Below are 20,931 nucleotides of genomic sequence, written 5' to 3'. Positions count from 1 at the left end.
AGTCGCTACGTGGGTGCGTGACTCGTGGGATGCTATTCCGCGGGGGATATGGTCCGACGAAGCTTCCTAAAGTGTGGTATTTCAAATGTCATGGACGGCAGTTAAGACGATGAACTCTTCTCAGACCTCATCAAGTCAACCTCCCATGATGACATCGAAAGTGAAGAAAACGACGACTCACACACATTGATGACTATTACGACGACAAATTAGATGAGCAAGCCTGGCAGGGGAGGAGTTGGACACAGAGTTCGATGGGTTCACAAAAGCCGACTTGTGAAAGAATCCATCAAATCACAATGAACATTAGCTGCTGACTAGTACTAATACTTGTATTTGTATGGAGATATCCCTACCCTCAACATCAATACATATATGCAAGTTTCAACATGAATAATGATGGATATTTTACTTGTATGCATCCCTCCACTCAATGGTGATATGTGTATGCAATTGTTATTTTATATTTGTTTCTTCAATGTTTTTTTCTTTCTTATCATGAAGAGTGAACAGTCTGATATAAATGATAGAAAGCAACGTCATTGTTTGTCTTTTTTCATTGGGAATTATTAAACTGTTCACCGGTTATATCAGGCTTCTGTTGATTGGCCCTTCATTTTATCATTAGCCAATCAGAAATCTGCTCTCAAAATAAACAAGTTTCAGGTATCTTGAAGTTTCGGTTCACCAAGCTGGGAAAAGAACATGCTTTTACAAAAGATAACAAACACATTAAGTCAACAATTTTTTGGATGTTTTATTATGCCATATACAAAGTGTTCCGTTAGTATGAAACAGTAAATATCAAAACAAAACAAACATTTGTTTACAACTTTAACACTTACCATCGAATTCCAACGTGTTTACGTTCGTCATGTTACAGTGTTGAACAGTCACGACGTTGATCTACCCAATACCGATACATACGGGGAAAGGGGACGACTTATATTTGAGTTACATGGTTTTGGCAAGAATTTAGAGGGTTGAGAAAGGGCCTGACTTATAGTCGGTCATATACGGTACATCAGGAATTAGCTTAAATGGAGGGAAGGCGTAGGTTACCACCTTGTCCAGAGATATGGAGCCATGACTGCCCAAGCCTTCGGATCCGGTACTGGACTGACAAAGATTGGAAGTCGGTTGTTCCTGGAAGTGGCGAACAGATCTATCGATGGTGTTTCCCAAGCCTGGCTTATGAGTTTCAAGGCTTCCCAATTGAGTGTCCATTCCGTGGAAATCACCTTGTCTTGACGAGAGAGAGAGTTGGCTAAGACGTTTATCCGTCCCGGAATGTGATGAAGCTCTGATGTAAGTCCTCATGGCATCAGCTACTTGGAATATATTCTGAGTGATGCTGAGGAGTTATCGTGATTTTGTCCGCCCTGCTTGTTGAGGTAGGCTACAACTGTCGAATTGTCCGATACCAACATTACACTTTCCTGTGTAGATGGGAAGCCGAATTGCTTTTAAGAGTGCCAACATTTCCAAGTAATTGATGTGTAGACTGCACTCCTCGGTGTTCCACTGACCCTGAGTCTGCAAATGATTCATGTGGGCACCCCACCCCGATCTCAAGGCATCTGAATACAAGGTTAGGTACGGCGGCTGATGGCGAAAAGTGACTCCCGGAAAATACATTGCTGTCTACCGTCCACCAAAGTATCTCTCGTCGGACTTGATCCGGAGGTACAATGAGAGAGTCTAAGTCTCGAGCACGAAACTGGTTGAGCCAGATCTGAGGTATCCTCAAACGTAACCTTCCCCTTAGAGTGTAATCCTGTATGGAGGTGAGGGAGCCCAGAATGGACATCCATGAACGAATTGAGACTGCTGGAGGGTCCAGAGTACTTGAAATTCTTGCACAGATCTCTACTCTTGAGGAGTGTAAATCCAGCATGACTGAGTCCAGAATGGCTCCCAAAAACTTGATCCGGAGTGGTGGGGTTCAATTCTGACTTTACTGGAAGTACTATCAGACCCAGGTGTGTGAAGACGTGAAGAATGAACTTTGTCTGTCTGATAAGTACATTCGTCATCACATGTCTCGCTAAAAATTGTCAAGATATCCGTGTATTGATATATGAAGACGATGTAGGAAGGCTTAGCAAACCTTACGTATATCTGGGAACGAGGATGTATAGGTAAGAGAGCCCGTACACCTACAGCATACCAATTTGTATACGAGAGAGTGTAAATTGAAGTACGAGCTGCCCTGTCAAATTCCCTAAAGTCCTTGGCCGAACATGGAAGTGGCTGATCACGTAATCCCCTGGAATCCTGATGCTGATTAAAATCCTTATTCAGGATAGGCTGGCTGGCTGGAAAAAGTCGATTGTGGATTGCATACACCGGTTTATGATTAATCCTAGGCAGGTTCAGTAATGATGTGCACCTTAGAGAGACACTTATTGTAAGCATCCAAGGCAGTCTTAAGAGACGATGAATGAGGTAGCAATAATTTAGGCATCCGCTCCAGAGGCAGGCAACCTGATAATCCCAGCTCCACAGGGATGTCCACTTCATGAACCTCAGTAGGAAGTGGCAGGGTACTAGGATAAAGTCCATGTAAGAGCTCAAGCTTCTCCTTAAATGACCATCCTGGAGCAAAGTCATCCCCTGAGGTATCCAAAGGTTGCACTGTTAACAACCCGTCCTTCATGGAAAACTCTGGCTGAGAGAAGGGATAAACTGATGAGCCATCCGGTTCCGGTAGATCAGATACTAACGGAATGATCGGTGGGTTTTCCGTGTCAATAAAAGCCGGGGTGTCTGTAGGCATGTCTTCGGAACCGCTTGGCAAATGGGTCTCGGGTTGTTGAGCCGTTAAACCGGTTTCTATAGCCCCTGACCCAGACGTATGGCACGAGCCAGGCTGGGGTTCCCGTGCACGGGTTAATGTGTCAATCCCGTGTGTATCCAGTCCATCCGTGGGGAAAGGTGGCAGGCTGTGGGCGACTGGGAGCCATCACGCAAGACTTGCTCCTGGGGACCATGGTCATGGCATGCGTAGCCTTAGCCACAGACAAGCCAATACCGGTGTTGACACTGCCGACACCATCCCTGTCGCCTGAAGCCCTAAGCTTCTCCCCTACGTACGTCAGAGCATGATGACTGGCTCTCCCGGTCAGAGCACCCGAGATCAGTAGGAAATGACTTTGACTCCCAGCTCGTGCCATCGGTCAAATCATTGCGGCTATTGTCTGCCGTCTTGCCAGAGTATCGTTCCTCAAATTGTTTGTGCAGCTTGTTAATTTGATTTCATTACGCATTTCCATGTCTCACACGGACTTATCCATTGACCCCTGGATGTCAGATTTAAAGGAAGATAGCAATTCCGATATATAGCTGATAAATCAAGCTGACTTGAGGAAATTTATTTCAGCCTGGATCGAGATTTAGGTTCTGATTTAATTGAGGGAGAGGGAGAAGCCGAATTACTTTTCTTTGGCTTAGAACATTCCGAAGACGATGAATTTTTGCCTTTTCTGGATAATGATCAGGATTCATCCACAATGAGCCAATCTCACTCAGACATCCCTTGACACAAAAGGCAACGATTCAAAAGAGTACAGGGAATGTCTTTATAACAACCAGCACATAGGGAATGGGGATCAATATCCGCCATGACTTTCTGGCATTGGACACACTTATTTTTTTACATGTTGCTCCGATCTGGAAAATGGCGGGAAAAATTAAAAGTTCTATACAAGTAAATAATTGATATGCAAAAGGAATGCGATTGTCATAATGATTAATGCGATTTCCTCTGACCAATTTTCTGTAGATTTAATGAAGAAAGTAGAGTTGTAGATGAAAAAATGTTCACTTCACTTCTATACGTCTGTAGTGTAGACCATACAGAAAAATTATGAAGGGTTTTCAAACAATGCCGTGACGTCAGGGTCAGGGGAGATAATTCAGTAGACAGATTACGCATACAACTAGGAATAGATATGACTTAGTGTTTAAATTTTCATCTCAAGGGCTTCACACATTGTACCCATGTGGGGAATCGAACTCGGGTCTTCGGCGTGACGAGCAAACGCTTTAACCACTAGGCTACCCCCACTGCCCCTGTGTGGCAGATAGCAAATAGACAAGTATGACTAAAAGTCACTAACATCAACATTTACTGCAGTGAAATCACCACTATGTCTCAAAAATGTTAAAAAACAATACACAAATCAGATTTTGTTGAATGAGACTTTGATGATGACATATAACAGATATATAAATTAAACAAATTAACACAATGCAGTAGTCATAAGACAGTTACAGTCGGTGTGACTGATCATTGTTCTAAATCATTGTCTATCTCTCGTTTCGGTCTTTTAAACATTTAGAGACTTTCCGCAGTCCTTGGGAAGTACTGATACACAATCTTGGCACCTTCCAGAATTTTCTTTTATTCAGTTTTCAGATTTATTCAAAATATCTTTCAAAGTTCACTCTGACATGTAATTCTCCTTTTTGAAACAAATATGTTTTAGCTTGAGAAGGCTGCTGTCTCTTTTTATTGGCCGTTAAATGTTCATTGTTCTGATATAGCTTGAAATGAGATGAGCTCAGATCTTTGTGTAGTGGTAGCAACAACAAACAAACATAAGATATAAGAACTTTGATGGGAAAGCCACGAGATCCATACACATAATTGCAGTCATCCATCACAGTCAAAACGATATCGTCTTGTCGAATACTTAAATGACAATAGATATGTATATGGGAAACTTGCAATCAAACATCACTAGACATGATAATTCAATTGCCGTTCCTGTTATGCTACCTGTTATTAAACTGAAGAAGAAATAACAATCCGCTCCAATCTACGGTGATTCAGTTAAAAACAATCCGAAAATATAACATCAAAGAATTTCTATCCCAGAATATTTTACATCTCAAAGAGTTATTTTAACAGAGATGATATATATTGCTATTGTATTAGTATAATGCATGTTTTCAACGAACATATTTAACATAATAATTATCATAAGCTCAGTACTTTTGGTTATGTGGATACACTTTACGTACGAGACGGTCACCGTTGACATCCCACGGTACGTGCGGCTTTGATTGTGAAAACAAAATGTTGGCAATTAATTGTGAAATTTAGTAAAATCTAAATATTTTTTATATTTGTATACTTATCCTGCACTACTTACTTCCTGCACTTATTGCTTACGACTCGAAACGTGGCTGTGCCAGACGATTGATGTTGAAAAGTGTAGACTGCAATCACTTCCTGGTCTCGGGTAAACATCCGTCTGCACACGCATCACCGGGAAGGTGACGTCAGCCACCTCTGATTATTGCCGTAAATCCCACAGATGAATACCAAGAGGGGAGGTAGCTGAAAGCGCAGGGTGGGCCCTTATCATAAGTAGTGCAGGATAAGTATACAAACATAAAAAATATTTAGCTTTTACTAAATTTTTAACTAATCCTGCACTACTTACTTCCTGCACATTTATCGGACAGGCAGGATGGAGGGCGTGTCATCTGCGGGGATCGCCCCGCAAGGTAAACAAAGACAGCTCGGTCAATGTCATCAAGCGCGCTGCGGTGGTGGTAAAAACCGGCGTGGCACCTAAAGCGGACAGCGAGTGACGATCAGGCAGTGGTAGTACGAATATATAAGAAACGTAGTCTTAAATGGTATATACCACACGATTTTTAAAGCGTTATAAGCTTTAGGGAAATGCAGTAAAAAGCTGTGACTGGAGTTAACCCAAGTGTTACTCCTTAACTGACACACCCAGTTGTTCCAGAACAACTTTCTTCCCACACGGCGTCGGCGTGCTTCATGGGAAGAAAACGCATGGTGGAAGGTATCTTACCATCTTGAGAGACAGTGTTAATAGCCGAAGCTAAGTTGAGACAGGAAGGAGCATTCCAAATCAAAGGCCGTCATACCTTGAGTCTAGTGCCTTGTAAGAAGAAACACTGTCACGCGCTTAATTTCCTCATCCACCTGGGCTGCCCTATTGATGAATTCAAGACAAGGGAGTGCGTAAATGCCACGCCCGGTATAGGTACCATATTAGTTGAAGTCTTCGAGGGCAAGATGTGTCCGTCTGCCGACGTAGAGGTCCGCGGAGACAGTGGCGCAACCAACAGCTGCCGAACTCTTGAAGATGTGGAGGCGCTGACGCAGTACGTAACTTCATATAGATGCTCAATCTGGTATAGGCGCTGGAGTGAGGGAGTGAATGAGTATGATTTTATAGGCCACTCACTATGATGTTATAGGCGCTAGATCCAGTAGAGCCGCCGTACAGGCGCTGGATCTGGTAGAACGCTGTATCTGGTAGAAAAACCGGACAGGCGTTTGAGTGAGTGAGGATGGTTTGATAGGCGCCGTACAGGCGCTGGATCTGGTAGAAATGCTGGACAGACGCTAGCGTGAGTGAGTGTGTATGGAGTTGTAGGCGCCATACAAGCGCTGGATCTGGTAGAAACGCCCGACAGGCGCTGGAGGGAGTATCGTTTATAGGCGTCATACAAGCGCTGGATCTGGTAGAAACACTATAGTGGCTGGAGGGAGTAAGTATGGCTTTACAAGCTCCGTACAGGCGCTGGATCAGGTAGATGCATCTTACATTCCCTGTAGACAGGAACGTCGGCGTGCTTCATGGGAAGAAAACGCATGGTGGAAGGTATCTTCGTTGCACCTGGAAGAATAGTCAACAAAAACAATGACTATCTCTCAGTGGTAATTCGCATTTAAGACAGGCAGACTTAAATGAAAAGACCATGCAATTTTTAAAGCGAGATTAGCTTTAGGGAAATGCAGTAAAAAGTACTGACTTGAGTTTTTCCAAGTGTTACTCCTTAACTGACATACCCAGTTGTTTCCCTCGGAACAACTCTTTTCCCACACAGTGTCATCGTACTTCGTGGGAAAAAATATCATGAAGGAAGGCACCTTCGTGGAATCTGGAAGAATGGTCAGCAGAGAGGGATTATATCGCAGTGGCAATTCGCATATAAGCCATGTACGCTTAAATGGAAAAAGACCACACGGTTTAAAGCGTTATTAGCTTTAGGGAATGCAGTAAAAAGCATGGACTTGAATCTATTCAAGTGTGACTCCTTAACTGACACACCCAGTTGTTTTTCTCAAAACAACTCATTCCCCACACGACATCGTCAATCTTCGTGGCGAACAACAATGAGGTGATATCTGTCGGGGATTGGTGAGGTGCTGGTCTGGCACCAATGGTCTGAGGCGTTGGACACATGTGGTGTGGATACTGATTGGTGAAGACTGTGTCCGACGTCTAGAAACACTCATGCATCATCAATGCCACTGTACAGTTACTGTGAAGTGCCATAGTCCAGGCAAGTATACGAAGTACATGAGGATGGCGTAGATGTAGGGGGAACCAGACCAGCCACATTATACGCATGAATAATGGTAGTCTGTATCCACAAAACACTCGTGGTTTTGCTTACATGTCTCCAACGGCTTGGGAGCGCTTAATGTACAAACTGAGTACATCAGCTGAACACAAAAGTAACACAGGAACGTCGTCAACGCCGACAACAGACGATAAAGGCGAAAGAGAGAACTATCGATCATTTCGCGCTGGCAACTGGGTTATAGTGATGAAATCCCAATCAAATATCCAGAGGCACAGAACCATGACGGTGTCGTTCAAACTTGACACAATTAACACCAAGCGCATGACCCTTGTCGCTATCGCTGTGCAAGTCTGCAAGGGAAGTGTTTGTGAGTGGCTTGCAAGACACAACGCGTAGGCGTTCCAATAATTGAGATTCCTGGCGGGTGGTCAAAACTGCAGCCTGGGTACTCAAGAGCTAAACAAGCGAAGCATGGACGGTAGCTCCTGTCAATGGGGACTGCCAAAACGAAGGGAATTGCCACTAACAGAAGTGGCAACCATGCCCTTCTTGAAACGCCTTCCCTGTAAAAATACAGCAGGGAGACTGCTAAAAGAGGGGGGATACATTCAGCGGATCCTGCTCGAACGACTGCCTCTTGTTATACATGTGCCTAATGGAAGTCCAATGTTCATTTGCAAAGCAGTAACAATGCTCTGGCTGAAAAGCAATTGGCGCAGAATGCCGCCCGAAGATGCAGTGTGTTAATTGAACCGTTCTGGCGTGGGTTGAGGATGCACTAGGATGTTTCCACATCTGGCTAGTTGAAGAGGAGCTCTTGAAGCTTGAAACCAACCTCTGGTTGGTCATCTGGGACCAACTAAATTTAGTCGAAGTCAAGTTGTTAATTCTTTATTGTGACTAAAACATTTCGAAGCAAGACCGGAGGAAACGTATTTTGCGTGTAGTGCCCCCAGGAAAGACTTAAGCCATCCACTGCCCAGGCTGACCATTCGGAGACGGAGACACATAAACCAGTATCTCTTTGTGTAGCATTCATTCTGTGAAAGCAACTCTGTCAGATCCCAATATAGGGTCCGCTAAGATGTACCCGCACCCAGGAATATGCTGAGTGCTCAGATGGATATGGGTGTCAGCTATTACTGGAAACAGACGGAATGTCTGGAAACAGTAACCCGGTCAAACTCTCGTTAAACCCCACAACAATCATGTTGCCCGTTAGCTATTGCGCCCAGTGACGGATGGTGAGGAACACTGCCTTGAGCTCCAAACTGCTTATTGATCTAACGGCCGAAAACCTGAGGTTATCAGATCTAGTTAGTGCATGGGCGCCTCAATTCTGTATGGAGGCACCAATGCATGGAGGCGCCGACAAAAACGTATGTTGTTCGGAACTCGCTCAATCAAGGTGACTCCACCTATGACATCTAAGGGCGAGTCCACAAAAAACCCTGAGGTAACTGAGGCAGGAGGCCGACACGTTGACGAACGCCCGCCTATCATTCCCGGGTGGACGCATGCAAATTACGCAATATGGCGGAGAGCCCACATGAAATCACCAAATTATCACTGATGCTGCGCTAAGCAGGTACTCCCGGTCGAAGGTAAACCTTGGAACCCGGCACATCGTAGAGGCAGAACTATGAAGAGCCGGAACCCATGTGTCCATATGTTGTGACGTATGGACACCCAAGAAATAACCAATTACGTCAGAACGCACTCGTCACCAATGTACGGGTGTTTGGATAATACAAGGGCCTAGTGGATGAGGGAGTGCCCAGTCATGTGGATCTTGAACTTTGATTTTTTTGTTGCCCCTGCTTCCGTCACCCTTGAAGGGTCGCAGCTACGTTTATATCCTCTCTTGTTGATGTGAGACTTGTCACCACGTCTCCTACCACGCACCGGCGCCTGATTCCAAGCCCACCTAACAGTGTGGCGTCAAGGCTATAGTAAGTACTGGATTCATGTGATGTGGGATGTTTGACTTGCTGGAAGGCCATCAACGCTATCTCCCTGTGAGTAAAGTCACACACTGCTCAATAGACGTCCTTGAACTCGTTATTAAAGATGGCAGTCGAGGACTAGGATTGGTGAAATAGCTTTGAATCCTAACCGGAAAATCCTTGACCTCAAATAACACCTGCACTGGCAAGAACTGCCTGTAAGTGTTCGCCAAGGACCGTGAGGACCATCCACTACCAAGCCATCATGCATATAGAAGAGAGGTGACGATCCTGTACGGATTCATCTCTGTCAGGTCTTGAGAGACAGTGTTAATAGCCGAAGCTAAGTTGAGACAGGAAGGAGCATCTGTGTGGATTCCAAATCAAGGGCCGTATCCCTTGAGTCTCGTGCCTTGTAAGAAGAAACACTGTCACGCGCTTAATTTCCTCATCCACGCCCAGTAAATGCCACGCCCGGTATAGGTACCATATTAGTTGAAGTCTTCGAGGGCAAGATGTGTCCGTCTGCCGACGTAGAGGTCCGCGGAGACAGTGGCGCAACCAACAGCTGCCGAACACTTAAAGATGTGGAGGCGCTGACGCAGTACGTAACTTCATATAGATGCTAAATCTGGTATAGGCGCTGGAGTGAGGGAGTGAATGAGTATGATTTTATAGGCGCTAGATCCAGTAGAGCCGCCGTACAGGCGCTGGATCTGGTAGAATGCTGTATCTGGTAGAAAAACCGGACAGGCGTTTGAGTGAGTAAGGATGGTTTGATAGGCGCCGTACAGGAGCTGGATCTGGTAGAAACGCCGGACAGGCGCTGGAGTGAGCGAGTAAGTATGGTGTTGTAAGTGCCATACAAGCGCTGAATCTGGTAGTAACGCCGTACAGGCGCTGGAGGGAGTATCGTTTATAGGCGTCATACAAGCGCTGGATCTGGTAGAAACGCCATAGAGGAGCTGGAGGGAGTAAGTATGGCTTTACAAGCTCCGTACAGGAGCTGGATCAGGTAGATGCATCATACATTCCCTGTAGACAGGAACGACGCTGGAACAGGTTGGTGTTGCGACAGAGGCGCTAACACCGACTGCAGAATGCCGAGGTCGTAGTCGATGTGGTAGAAGCGCCGTATAGGCGCTGTTGTACCAGACTGCCCTGCTAACTAGGTCAAGTCAAATGGGAGTTGAAACATTCAGTGACTGCTGAGCACGCGGCGCATGCATCTGAGGCGTCAGGAGTAAGACGTCTGCCAAGGACACGCTGGAAACAGCAACCTGGAGACGGATCGCCAGACGCCCTAGAGCTAGAGGACATCAGTGTTGTGGCAAGTATCTGGATGCTTGTCACAGGCGAAGTCGGTGTTGGACCTGGCGCTTCAAAAAAAAAGGTGCTATATTAATTAAGTAAGAGCAACTAGCACATTACTTGTGTGAAAAAAACGCGGGAAAACACGGAAAAGTGCAATTCACAGAGTGTGAATGAGGGCACTTATGAGATACCCCGCCTTACAAACTATACAGCGTGTGCCGTATAGAAACTGCAACATAGCAGAAAACCCCAGCAAACACACGGTGAAAAACATTACAATAGTAATGGGGAACACACAGTAAAACAATATAATAGTAACGGGGTAGAACAGCATAAATGAGAACAATGTCTCACAAAATACTGACATAAACTGGAGACCAGAATTAAGGCTTAATAATAATATACGATGATAGTATAACATATAAGCATGAGCCAAGAACAAGCCACTACAAATACATCGAAGCCACGTGTTCTGAATGGTGAAGTGACCGATAATAGTGATGAAACTACCGCTTTTATCACAAACACCATCACTACAACAGTACTACGAAAAACGAAACAGAAAGGTAATACCTACACTCTCTGAAGAACAAAGGGAAGTACCCAAAAGACAAATTCATAGGACACAAAACAGTCGAGCTGGCAAACCACATGTCTTGCGAGGCGTGTCAAAAGCAATAATCTGAGGTGGCTGACGTCACCTTCCGGTGATGCGTGCGCAGACGGATGTTTACCCGAGACCAGGTAGTGATCGCAGTCTACGCTTTTCAACATCAATCGTCTGGCACAGCCACTTTTCGAGTCGTAAGCAATAAGTGCAGGAAGTAAGTAGTGCAGGATTAGTTAAAAATATGACTTTAATGAGTCAAGGGTCAAGGGGTCCCTGGATGATGAGGTGGTAATCAATTTGTGATTGAATAATGTGAAATTGATGCCATCACAGTAGGCTCGAAATGCAGACCCTCAGGAACATGGTAAGCAGAAGTGGTACGCGTATAGAATGAGGTGATGCCATTTCACGTTTACTCCGATGTTACTGTAAACTAATAATGAATGAAAATGGGATTAACGTTAATCAAATAAATTGAAATCGAGGAAGATCGTTTTATTGTGTGTTTTCTGACATCATACGTTTTCGGATGGCAGTGTTTATCCACACTATAACGCGGTGTGTTGCACACCGCAAACATCATAAGTACTTCGGCTAATGATGGCGTGTTTTTATGAAAAATTTGTATTTTATAAGTTGTTCTGCTGTTCGCCTGATTTGAAATAACTGAAAACGGAACCCAGCTACTGATCTTGTATCTGCAGTTGCTGTCTTGCTGATTCTACGTAGACGACTTGAGGCGATCTCAAACTTACTTCTGGGAAAATTGCGACCATCCAGCAAAGAAATGCATAGATTTTAACAAAATGATTCGGTTTCTAGACATTTTAGAAATGGTTTAAGAAGCTTAATGATATGACAGCATGAAAACCGAAAACACTGAATTTTGGGATTACATTACAGTATACCGAACCGAAGGAAAAATACTGCGGTTCTACAAATACCGCGGTATACCCTTTCACCCCTATTAACTCATTCACCAAATAACTGGTAAATGTTTTTATAACATTACAGAAGACTGTCAAAATCAAACATATATTTGCCACATGTGAATTTAACAACATGCAGACAAATATATACTACTCAAAAGAATCCAAGCAACACCTAGGTTTTTTATTATACAGAAAACACACATGATACGATGAAAACAAATTTTATTGGTGGTTATGGTCAGAAACAGATTCACATGAATTCAAATCAAACACAAGTGTTTGCCACTGATATGGCAATGTCTGCCGTCGTTAAAGAATGGAATATCTATATTTACTACTTTATATTTTTGGGTCACATAAAAGATGCCTGAAATGACTGGTGTCTGCATAATCACCCAATGTAGACTGTCAACATACTTGAAAACATTGGGTGCAATGTTTTATGAGATATCACCTTTTAAAAGCGGTCAAAGTGTCGTGGTGACCTTGAAGATAAGGTCAAGGTCACCCAAATAAACTGGTGTCTGTGTAATACCCCAATGTAAACTGTCACCAAATTTGAAGACATTGGATACAACAGTCCATGAGATATCGTGTTAACAAGAGTTAAAAGAGTTGAAGATAAGGTCAAGGTCACCCAAATCAACTGGTGTCTGTGAAATCCCCCAATGTAGGCTGTCACCAAATTTGAAGACATTGGGTACAACAGTCCATGAAATATCGCGTTAACAAGAGTTAACAGCGTGCAAAGTGTCGTGGTGACCTTGAAGTTAAGGTCAGGGTCACCCAAATAAACTGGTGTCTGCGTAATCCCCTAATGTAGGCTGTCACCAAATTTGAAGATATTGGATATTACAGTGCATGAGATATCACGTTAACAACAGTTTGAAAAGGGGTCAAAGTGTCGTGGTGACCTTGAAAAAAAGGTCAAGGTCACCCAAATGGACTGGTGTCTGCGTAATCCCCTAATGCAGGCTCTCACCAAATTTCATGACATTGGATATTACAGTGCATGAGATATCACGAATCGGGACGTATGTACAGACGCCGCTGAATACATAGTCACCCGTTCCGCGTTACGGCGGGGGACAACAAGCAGTGTGTGGGCACAATGCACCTTTTACCATGATAGGGTCACTTGCAAAAGTCACAGGAACTAGAGTTCTCTAGTACCGCGTGTGTCCCCCTCTGCTCTCAATCCAGGCGAGGCACCGTCGTCTCGTCGATGCAATATGATTCCTCAGAGAGTCTTGGGGAATAGCTAACCACTCTTGTTGCAGGAATTGTAACAACTGTGCAGCGTTTACAGGGGGTGGATGATTGATCCTTACACGTTGCCCTAACACGTACCACAGGTGTTCAATGGGCGCTAGATCGGGTGAATAGGCCGGCCACTGCATGGTGTTGACATTGTTTTGTTGCAGGAAGTCAATGACAACTCTCCCACGGTATTGTCGTGCGTTAACATCCTGCAAAATAGCTGCTTGACCAATGGCGTTTAAGGCTGGAATAAAGACGGGTTGCAAAATCTCATCCCGATACCTTACGGCAGTCAGATTCCCTTGGATGTGATAGAGGAGTGCGGTGACCATTGCTGAAGCCCCCCACACCATAACTGACCACCCCAAACATGTTTCGTTCCCTAACGTTGACGTCAGAAACCCTCTCGCACGGACGTCTGTACACATGAATACGGCCATCATTGTACTGCAAACAAAATCTAGACTTGTCAGTGAAGAGCACATTGTTCCACTGGCGTCTGTTCCAACGCAAATGGTATCTGGCTCATGATAAATGGTTGACTAGGTGATGTGGAAGCAGTACTGGACGTACAGCTTGACGTCATGACCATAAAATTGCTCTCACGCAGACGGTTCCTGATGTTTTGATCTGAGACATTGATGTTGTCTGCATTTCGGATGATAAGGGCATTTCCAGTGACAGTTCTTTGCCATAACGCTGTGATGACGATGAATCTGTCCTGTCGACGAGTTGTTATTCGTGGACGACCAGGGCGGCATTGTTCACGGACTGCTCCAGTAGTTTGGAAACGAACCCATAGTCTGTGAATAACTGAGGGTGAAACATTAAGTCTTCTCGCCACCTCACGTATGCAGGCCTCCTGGATCCACCCAATAGCTCTCCCCCCTGTCGGTAATGCTTAGACGGCGACGTTGAGGCATGGTTTTCAACATGTGACTGAACTGTGTTCCAGACGTTGCTTATATGGGAAAATTGTGCATGATTTTAAAGGAGATTTGCACTATCACATGCACTGGCAGGTTTGGGTATATTCGGGAGAATAAGACCTATTGAAGCCTCAGCTTGCAACTCAAAAATGCAGAAAAATGTCTAATTTCCAACTTCAAACCTTTCAAAATTGGCTTATCGTCCTAGCATAACATGACCTTTAAACCATAAACAGTTGACGATCAAATGAAATCACTATTTTGCACCCAATCTCTGTAAATTTCCCAGCATATTAACTAAAAGATTCTAACCCAACATTACCACTGTTCCTTGGCTACTTTTGAGTAGTATATAAGCTTGGATAATTATCAGTCTATGTCCACAGTTATGAGAAATAAACTTATATTTCAGAGACACAACATAAAAACTATGCTTCAGAAAGTGTGCGAGGCTGAGGAAATTAAGGGTAATCAGTAGATTTCCATGCTACTTGGGTATGATCAGCACTGCAACTGATTACACAAACATGAAACATAATAAAAAAAAATGAATCACAAAACTTAATGCCTTTTAGGAATGGTTTTGTTGAGGAAGTCTGTAATTCTGAATAGAAAACAAGCCCTTAACAAGCCTAATAAACAAAACTTATTCTTGTGGACAGAATCCATGTGGAGGAGATCAAATTCTGACAAAACCTTTAAAATTCGTGGGGAAGCTATGCTCACAAATTCTATACAGTACCTGATTGCTTTGGTGAAGACATCTTCTTGTAGACCTTACTTTTCTTGCCCACAAAGTCAACTATGAAACTTTTGCCATTCAAAGTCTTGTGCTGAAGTAACTTGTAGTGCTTCTCTGCAATGGCCTCTGATGGAAATACTAAGTAGGCATACCTAAACAAAGTTCAATTGTAAACTTAAAATGGAGACTTATCCAGATTTTCTGATGAAGGTCAGACAATCATTTCCAAAACAATAAAATTTTTTAGATTGATTTCTATTGCCTTTTTCCAATTGTGAATGGCAATATTGAAAATGATTCTCTTGAACAAATAAGGGTCTTGTCAATGATGGGAGTATGTACAAGTATGTGCAGTTATTATCTGTTGAAGTATTTCCGAGGAGATTTCACAAAGTAAAACTGAAAAACTGATACCATATAAAGAGTGAGTGAGTGAGTGAGTGAGTTTGGTTTTACGCTGCTTTTAGCAATATTCCAGCAATATCACGGCAGGGGACACCAGAAATGGGCTTCACACAGTGTACCCATGTGGGGGAATCGAGCATGGGTCTTCGGCGTGACGAGCAAGATACCATATAAAGAGCCACCAGGCTCTGTACTGAACAGTTGAGAATAGCAACAAAGCCAGCCTCTAATGAAAAAATTTATTTCAACCTTTATATCTAGACATTGCCTGCATAAATAGTGAAGACAAACTACTTGGTCATAAATTGCTTTCACAATATGTCTGATGAGGTGGCAATTTTGAAATCAGATTAAAATCTTTTGAAGAATTGGAAATACCTTTATTGTCATGTGATTAGTGACTGTGTGTACCAAATTTGATCACTTTCAGTACACAAGCATTTTTTATGCCTTGTTCATACTCAGTGACCTTGAACTTCAATATCATCCAATCATTCAAACATCTGTAGAAACAGATGTAGAAATTAGGCATATGTGTAAAGCAGAAATTCTATGGATGGAAAAAGCTTCACGTGGATGTATTTAGCTGCTGCAGCCAACTTTGCAAATTTTAATATTATGGAGATGTAAGTCGCTTTTAAGGTAAGAGCTGGTCACACAAGCATTTTTCATGTGTAAGTGAAGAAATTTACAGTGAATCATGTCAGTGTGTTGCTGAACATTTCAGTGACAAAAAGCCAAGAAAAAGTGGTTCTGATGTTTTATACAACGTCTTTTAGGCAAATTAGCAAATATATTAGCAAATTGTTTGTGTAAGTAAACATATACAGGCCACATAAAGAAACTGTGTGCACAGAAAATATAAAGATAGGCAGACAGCGTCTTTATGCATAAATAAAGGTGTGAACATAGCGTATTGGAGGCAATCAAACGCTCATGCAGGTGCCAGGCAACATGACGTCATTGATGGTGGCCTATGGACTTGCAATGTGTAACTGCACGTGCAGCCTGTGCAGCTGCACACAACAGGTGAAACTCAGAAATTGATGTCACTGTCGAAAGCTTGATCTTTGGTCATTCAAACGTTCACAAATTCACATGAGAAGTCACATGCACATCATGCCAAGATTAACATGTGCTCAATGTCATGAAGCCATTGGAATGGTTCGAGCAGGCATGAGCCAACAACAGGTGGCAGCACATTTCCAATGCCATCGTAACACGATATCTGCATGGGTCAGGCGTTTCCGAAACAGTAATGACGTTGCCGACCACCAACGTTCTGAGTAACCCGAGTAACGACGCCAAGACAGGACAGATGGATTCGGGTGACTCATATCAAACAGAGGTTCCAGACGGCAGCGACGGCAGCGACCTCTATGCGGCGTCGTCGATGCACTGCTGTGCTTCACGCGCATGATAGTCATACCCGTTATTGACTTTGTGACTTCGACGTGTGACCTCCGACTAAATTTTGAACTTCTGGCGTCATCGCTACGGATATTGTTCATGTCCTTTTGACATGTTGTTGAGGCCCGATACTTCAGCTTATAAAGTGTCTACATCATGTCGTCTTTTCTGTGTTGTATTCCAATTCTGAAGGCATTTTCTGTGTGCACAGTTTCTTTACGTGGCTAGTATACAAGCACACAGAATATCAACTTTATACACTTACGAACGTCTCCCAGAGAGAGCAATCCTGAGCCTGATTTCAATGATGTCCTTTGAGAGTTTTTTCAAATCCTTCTCTGTTGTATCTGCTGGAAGGTTCTTTACAAATATTGTCTGCTCATCTATTAAAGAAACCAATGCATTATACAAAGCTACCTTAGCAGTCATGCTTTCACAAACCACTCTCAGAAAGTTCTTGGCTAAAATAAGCACATAAAGCTCAAGATAATGAGGCGACTTGATTCAAGCTTATACATATCAAATCATAACCATAACTTTTAATTCAAACAATTCGCATAGTGGGCTGTATTTTAGCTGTCATCACACTATAAAATCTTTAGATTTTAACAGAAGTCTATTGGCTATGCATAACAAGGTGAGGCACAAATAGTATCTCTTCCAAAACCTCTGAGCATACAGGAAGTTTCACTTTTTCTCAACATCTACATCACTGATGCTGTACATTGGGGAGGAGTGTGGAATTACTCCTGATGACCTTCTTTCAGAATTCAGCATAACAAACTTGACAATTACATCAGAATACCCTTTGACGTAAGTTGAAAAGCTTTGTTGCACAAACAACAATGCCTCGTGAGTCCGTGACATCAGACTGTTGCTGAGGTCATCAAGCGTGCAATACCGTCTTGTCACCCATGCTTATCAGTTCATTCCACACATAGTATCTTGTAGAAGGGATGAGAGTGCAAAATGGCATCAAGCTCAGTTGTAAGTGTCTGAAGATTAAAGTAATGGGACACCATGTTTATTTGTAACCTTTGGAATTGTCTGTGATAAATTCAACTCTTTCTGGGTTTTTTTCCATAGCAGCATTGGTATGGCTAGATACATTTACACTTAATGTGACAGTGTGGGCGTAGCTCAGTTGGTTAGGTATTGGGCTAATAATCTGAAGGTCGCAGGTCCGTGTCCGATGGATTCTCACAAAACTGACCGAGGGTTCTCCATGCAAGAAGTTGCAATTGTGTTTCTGAATTCTGTAATGGTTCCCTTTGAAAATGATAATCAAATTCCTCGCCTATGCATAATGTGTCTACTTGCAGAGCTTGTGGATCTGGAAATGTGTTGACCTATACAGGGAGTTTCAAGTTAAGGCAAGTCTCAAAAGTGACAGATATGTTGTTCCTCTCAAAAGAGAGTCTGCCAGTATGTTGAGATTTCTAAGTATATATCAAGCCCTCAATCCTGCAGCTAAACCAGTCTGCCAAGGGAAATAAAAGTGCAGCATCATTCATCAAACCTGCTGGTCTTGGTTTTTCTTAAATGACACCCATAGCAATCCAGGACAGGATTGTCTCCACTGATGATTCCATGTGACAAGTACATCGAAGGTTGTTCTGGAGACAAATTATCTGAAGTTTCTTTTTATGGGACAGGCAAGCTCCTTGTACTTGCAACCCCTCCTGAGCTGAAGGCATGTGTATAATATGGGATTTTAACAGAATTTCTCTCAAAACAATATGACGTCAATTCAACAAATTTATCTCCTTCATCAGCAGTAACTGCACCAAGATGTCCAGATTTCTCGCCTTTACAAGGAAGTTCATCCATGATCATACATGACCAAAAAAGTCTTCCTAGTATGTGTGTTAGTGCAGTGTTATCAAGTTCCCCAATCATGATCATTCACCAACACAGTGATCTGTCTGAATGATTCTATGCTCATGTGATCATGATCCTGGTCTTTAGATATCAGTCTTCAATCCAAGGATGCCTTTTGTAGCTGGAATGTGGCTCCCATATACATCTTGAACTAAGAATCCAACATGTTACAACCTATGATGGCAGGAAGTTGTTAATATACTAGTGAAGAGTGACCAAATTGTGCAAAGCTTGACAATCAGGGCGGTGATTTTAGTGAACAGCCAAGGAGTTATCAATATGCCAAATTCAAGTTCATGTAATTGAAATGTATTCTGTTTACTGCAACCCAAAGGTACAAGGCCAAATCCGTGCTGGAACAGACGGTCAGAGGTCACATGACACCACAATGCAAGACCCCAATAACCATCTATTGATGGGAATTCTTCCATGCCATCCATGACAGTAGTCCTCAAATCTGACCAACCTCTTCTTGTATCTTGGATGGAGATGCCTCTGAGCCAGGACATGTTGTAGTTATTTATATAGCTTCCATCTCATCAATACTATGGACAGTCACTTGTTGAGATTTGATTACCTGCTGAAAATCACTAAAGGAAACTGCTGGGTTGGATGTAGAATTTCTATTACCGTGGTCTAGGAAGAAACTTCCCCATGAAACACATTTCTGAGTGATGACAGCCAAAATACAAGACAAGTGGCTAAACTATATGCAGGAATTAATCTTGTTTGGGGAGTGTGGTGTTTGTTTTGATTTTCTTAAGTTATTTGGGGCAATGTGGCAGCCTTTATGATGATGCAACAGTGCTTGAGTTTAAACTGATTGACCAGATTACAGTTTCTAATACTTTGTGTTGACTGACCTGTATACTGAGGCATATTACTTGTCTTCATCATGGTCAGTAGCTGTTCTTTCTGTTTCTCCACTTTGCTCCCTACTTGTTCCAAAGTAGAGCTGTTTCTTTTGATTTCCTTTTTGATGTTCACATTGACAACATTCCCGACATCTGCCAGAAAAACAAACAACCTATAGTTAACCCTGCTGTTGAAGCAGAATCAGTTCTTCCATTTCATGAATGCCCCCAAACTTTCTCACAAGAAACTGAATTTTAACTATTATTTTTCTATTAATCAAACTGATACTATCTAATGTTATGCACTTTCTCTTGTTCTTTCAAATATGGAGTGGAAATGAAGTTTTCAGCCTCGCTGAACAGCTCACTCCAACTACTGATATGGGGTGAGTGAGAGAGTGGGTTTAGTTCTACGCCGCACTCAGCAATATTCCAGCTATATGGCGACGGTCTGTAAATAATCGAGTCTGGACCAAACAATCCAGTGATCAACAGCATGAGCATCAGATCTATGCAATTGGGATACGATGACATGTGGCAATCAAGTCAGTGACCCTGACCACCCATTCCCGTTTGTTGCCTCTTAAGACAAGCATGGAATGCTGAAGATCAATTCTAACCCGCATCTTACTGGAAGCTCATGCAGACCATGTGACCTGCCCAGATTGATCATGTAAATGCCAGCTATATAGTCATTTCCTGGTTTTGGGAAGTTCAGGACTTATATTGAAGTTCAGAAACGGCAGACATTTTGGTACCAGTCACTGTGGTCACAATAGTGTAAATTGAAACAAAGTAAAAGATCACATATACTCTAGGTGGGTACAAATGCATAAATCACTAACTGGCATTGCTATAAATGAAACCCCGTCATTCAAACTACTCACTTCGATCTTTAATCAACTTAAATCAACCTTTTTGACAACAGTGCACAATTCTCACCCGCGAACGAAATTTCAACCAATGAGAGCGGGGCGTCTCTGTGATGTCATATGAGGAATAGATATGAGGGCCGATGCAGAATTCATCTACATTTCAGGGGGTAAATTATCTTGTTTACAGGTTTGTATAAACCTGAAATTGTGACAACTGTTGTGGAAAATGAAAGCTATATGTTCTCACAATCTACTGTCATATAATTTTGTCTCCTGCTTTGCCTAGTTTCCGAGTTACAACTTGTTTTCATAGACGATTCTGTCAAAATCGATTGGTGTCGCTAGGCCTTATTTGTATAATGACTGATCCAAATTGATCCCATTTCTGTGTTTTTTACCTCGATATTTAAT

General features: G+C 42.8%; 1 protein-coding gene across 1 annotated transcript in view; it reads right to left on the bottom strand.

The window, feature by feature from the left end:
• The window catches only part of LOC124282566 (nucleolin-like), a 229,537-nt gene that overhangs the window by 102,131 nt on the left and 106,475 nt on the right, over positions 1-20,931 (bottom strand). The window contains exons 5-7 of the mRNA XM_046718576.1: positions 19,655-19,798; positions 17,176-17,293; positions 15,096-15,247 (exon numbers count right to left, since the gene is read on the bottom strand). Coding sequence (XP_046574532.1) covers positions 15,096-15,247; positions 17,176-17,293; positions 19,655-19,798 — 414 coding nt within the window. The remainder of the gene's footprint in view (positions 1-15,095; positions 15,248-17,175; positions 17,294-19,654; positions 19,799-20,931) is intronic.

The sequence above is a fragment of the Haliotis rubra genome, unplaced genomic scaffold (assembly GCF_003918875.1).
Source record: "Haliotis rubra isolate DU_JTF1 unplaced genomic scaffold, ASM391887v1 Scf30, whole genome shotgun sequence".
In the NCBI taxonomy this organism is placed as follows: domain Eukaryota; kingdom Metazoa; phylum Mollusca; class Gastropoda; order Lepetellida; family Haliotidae; genus Haliotis; species Haliotis rubra.
Note: the sequence above shows the minus strand (reverse complement) of the source record. Positions and strands in the feature narration are given on the sequence as shown.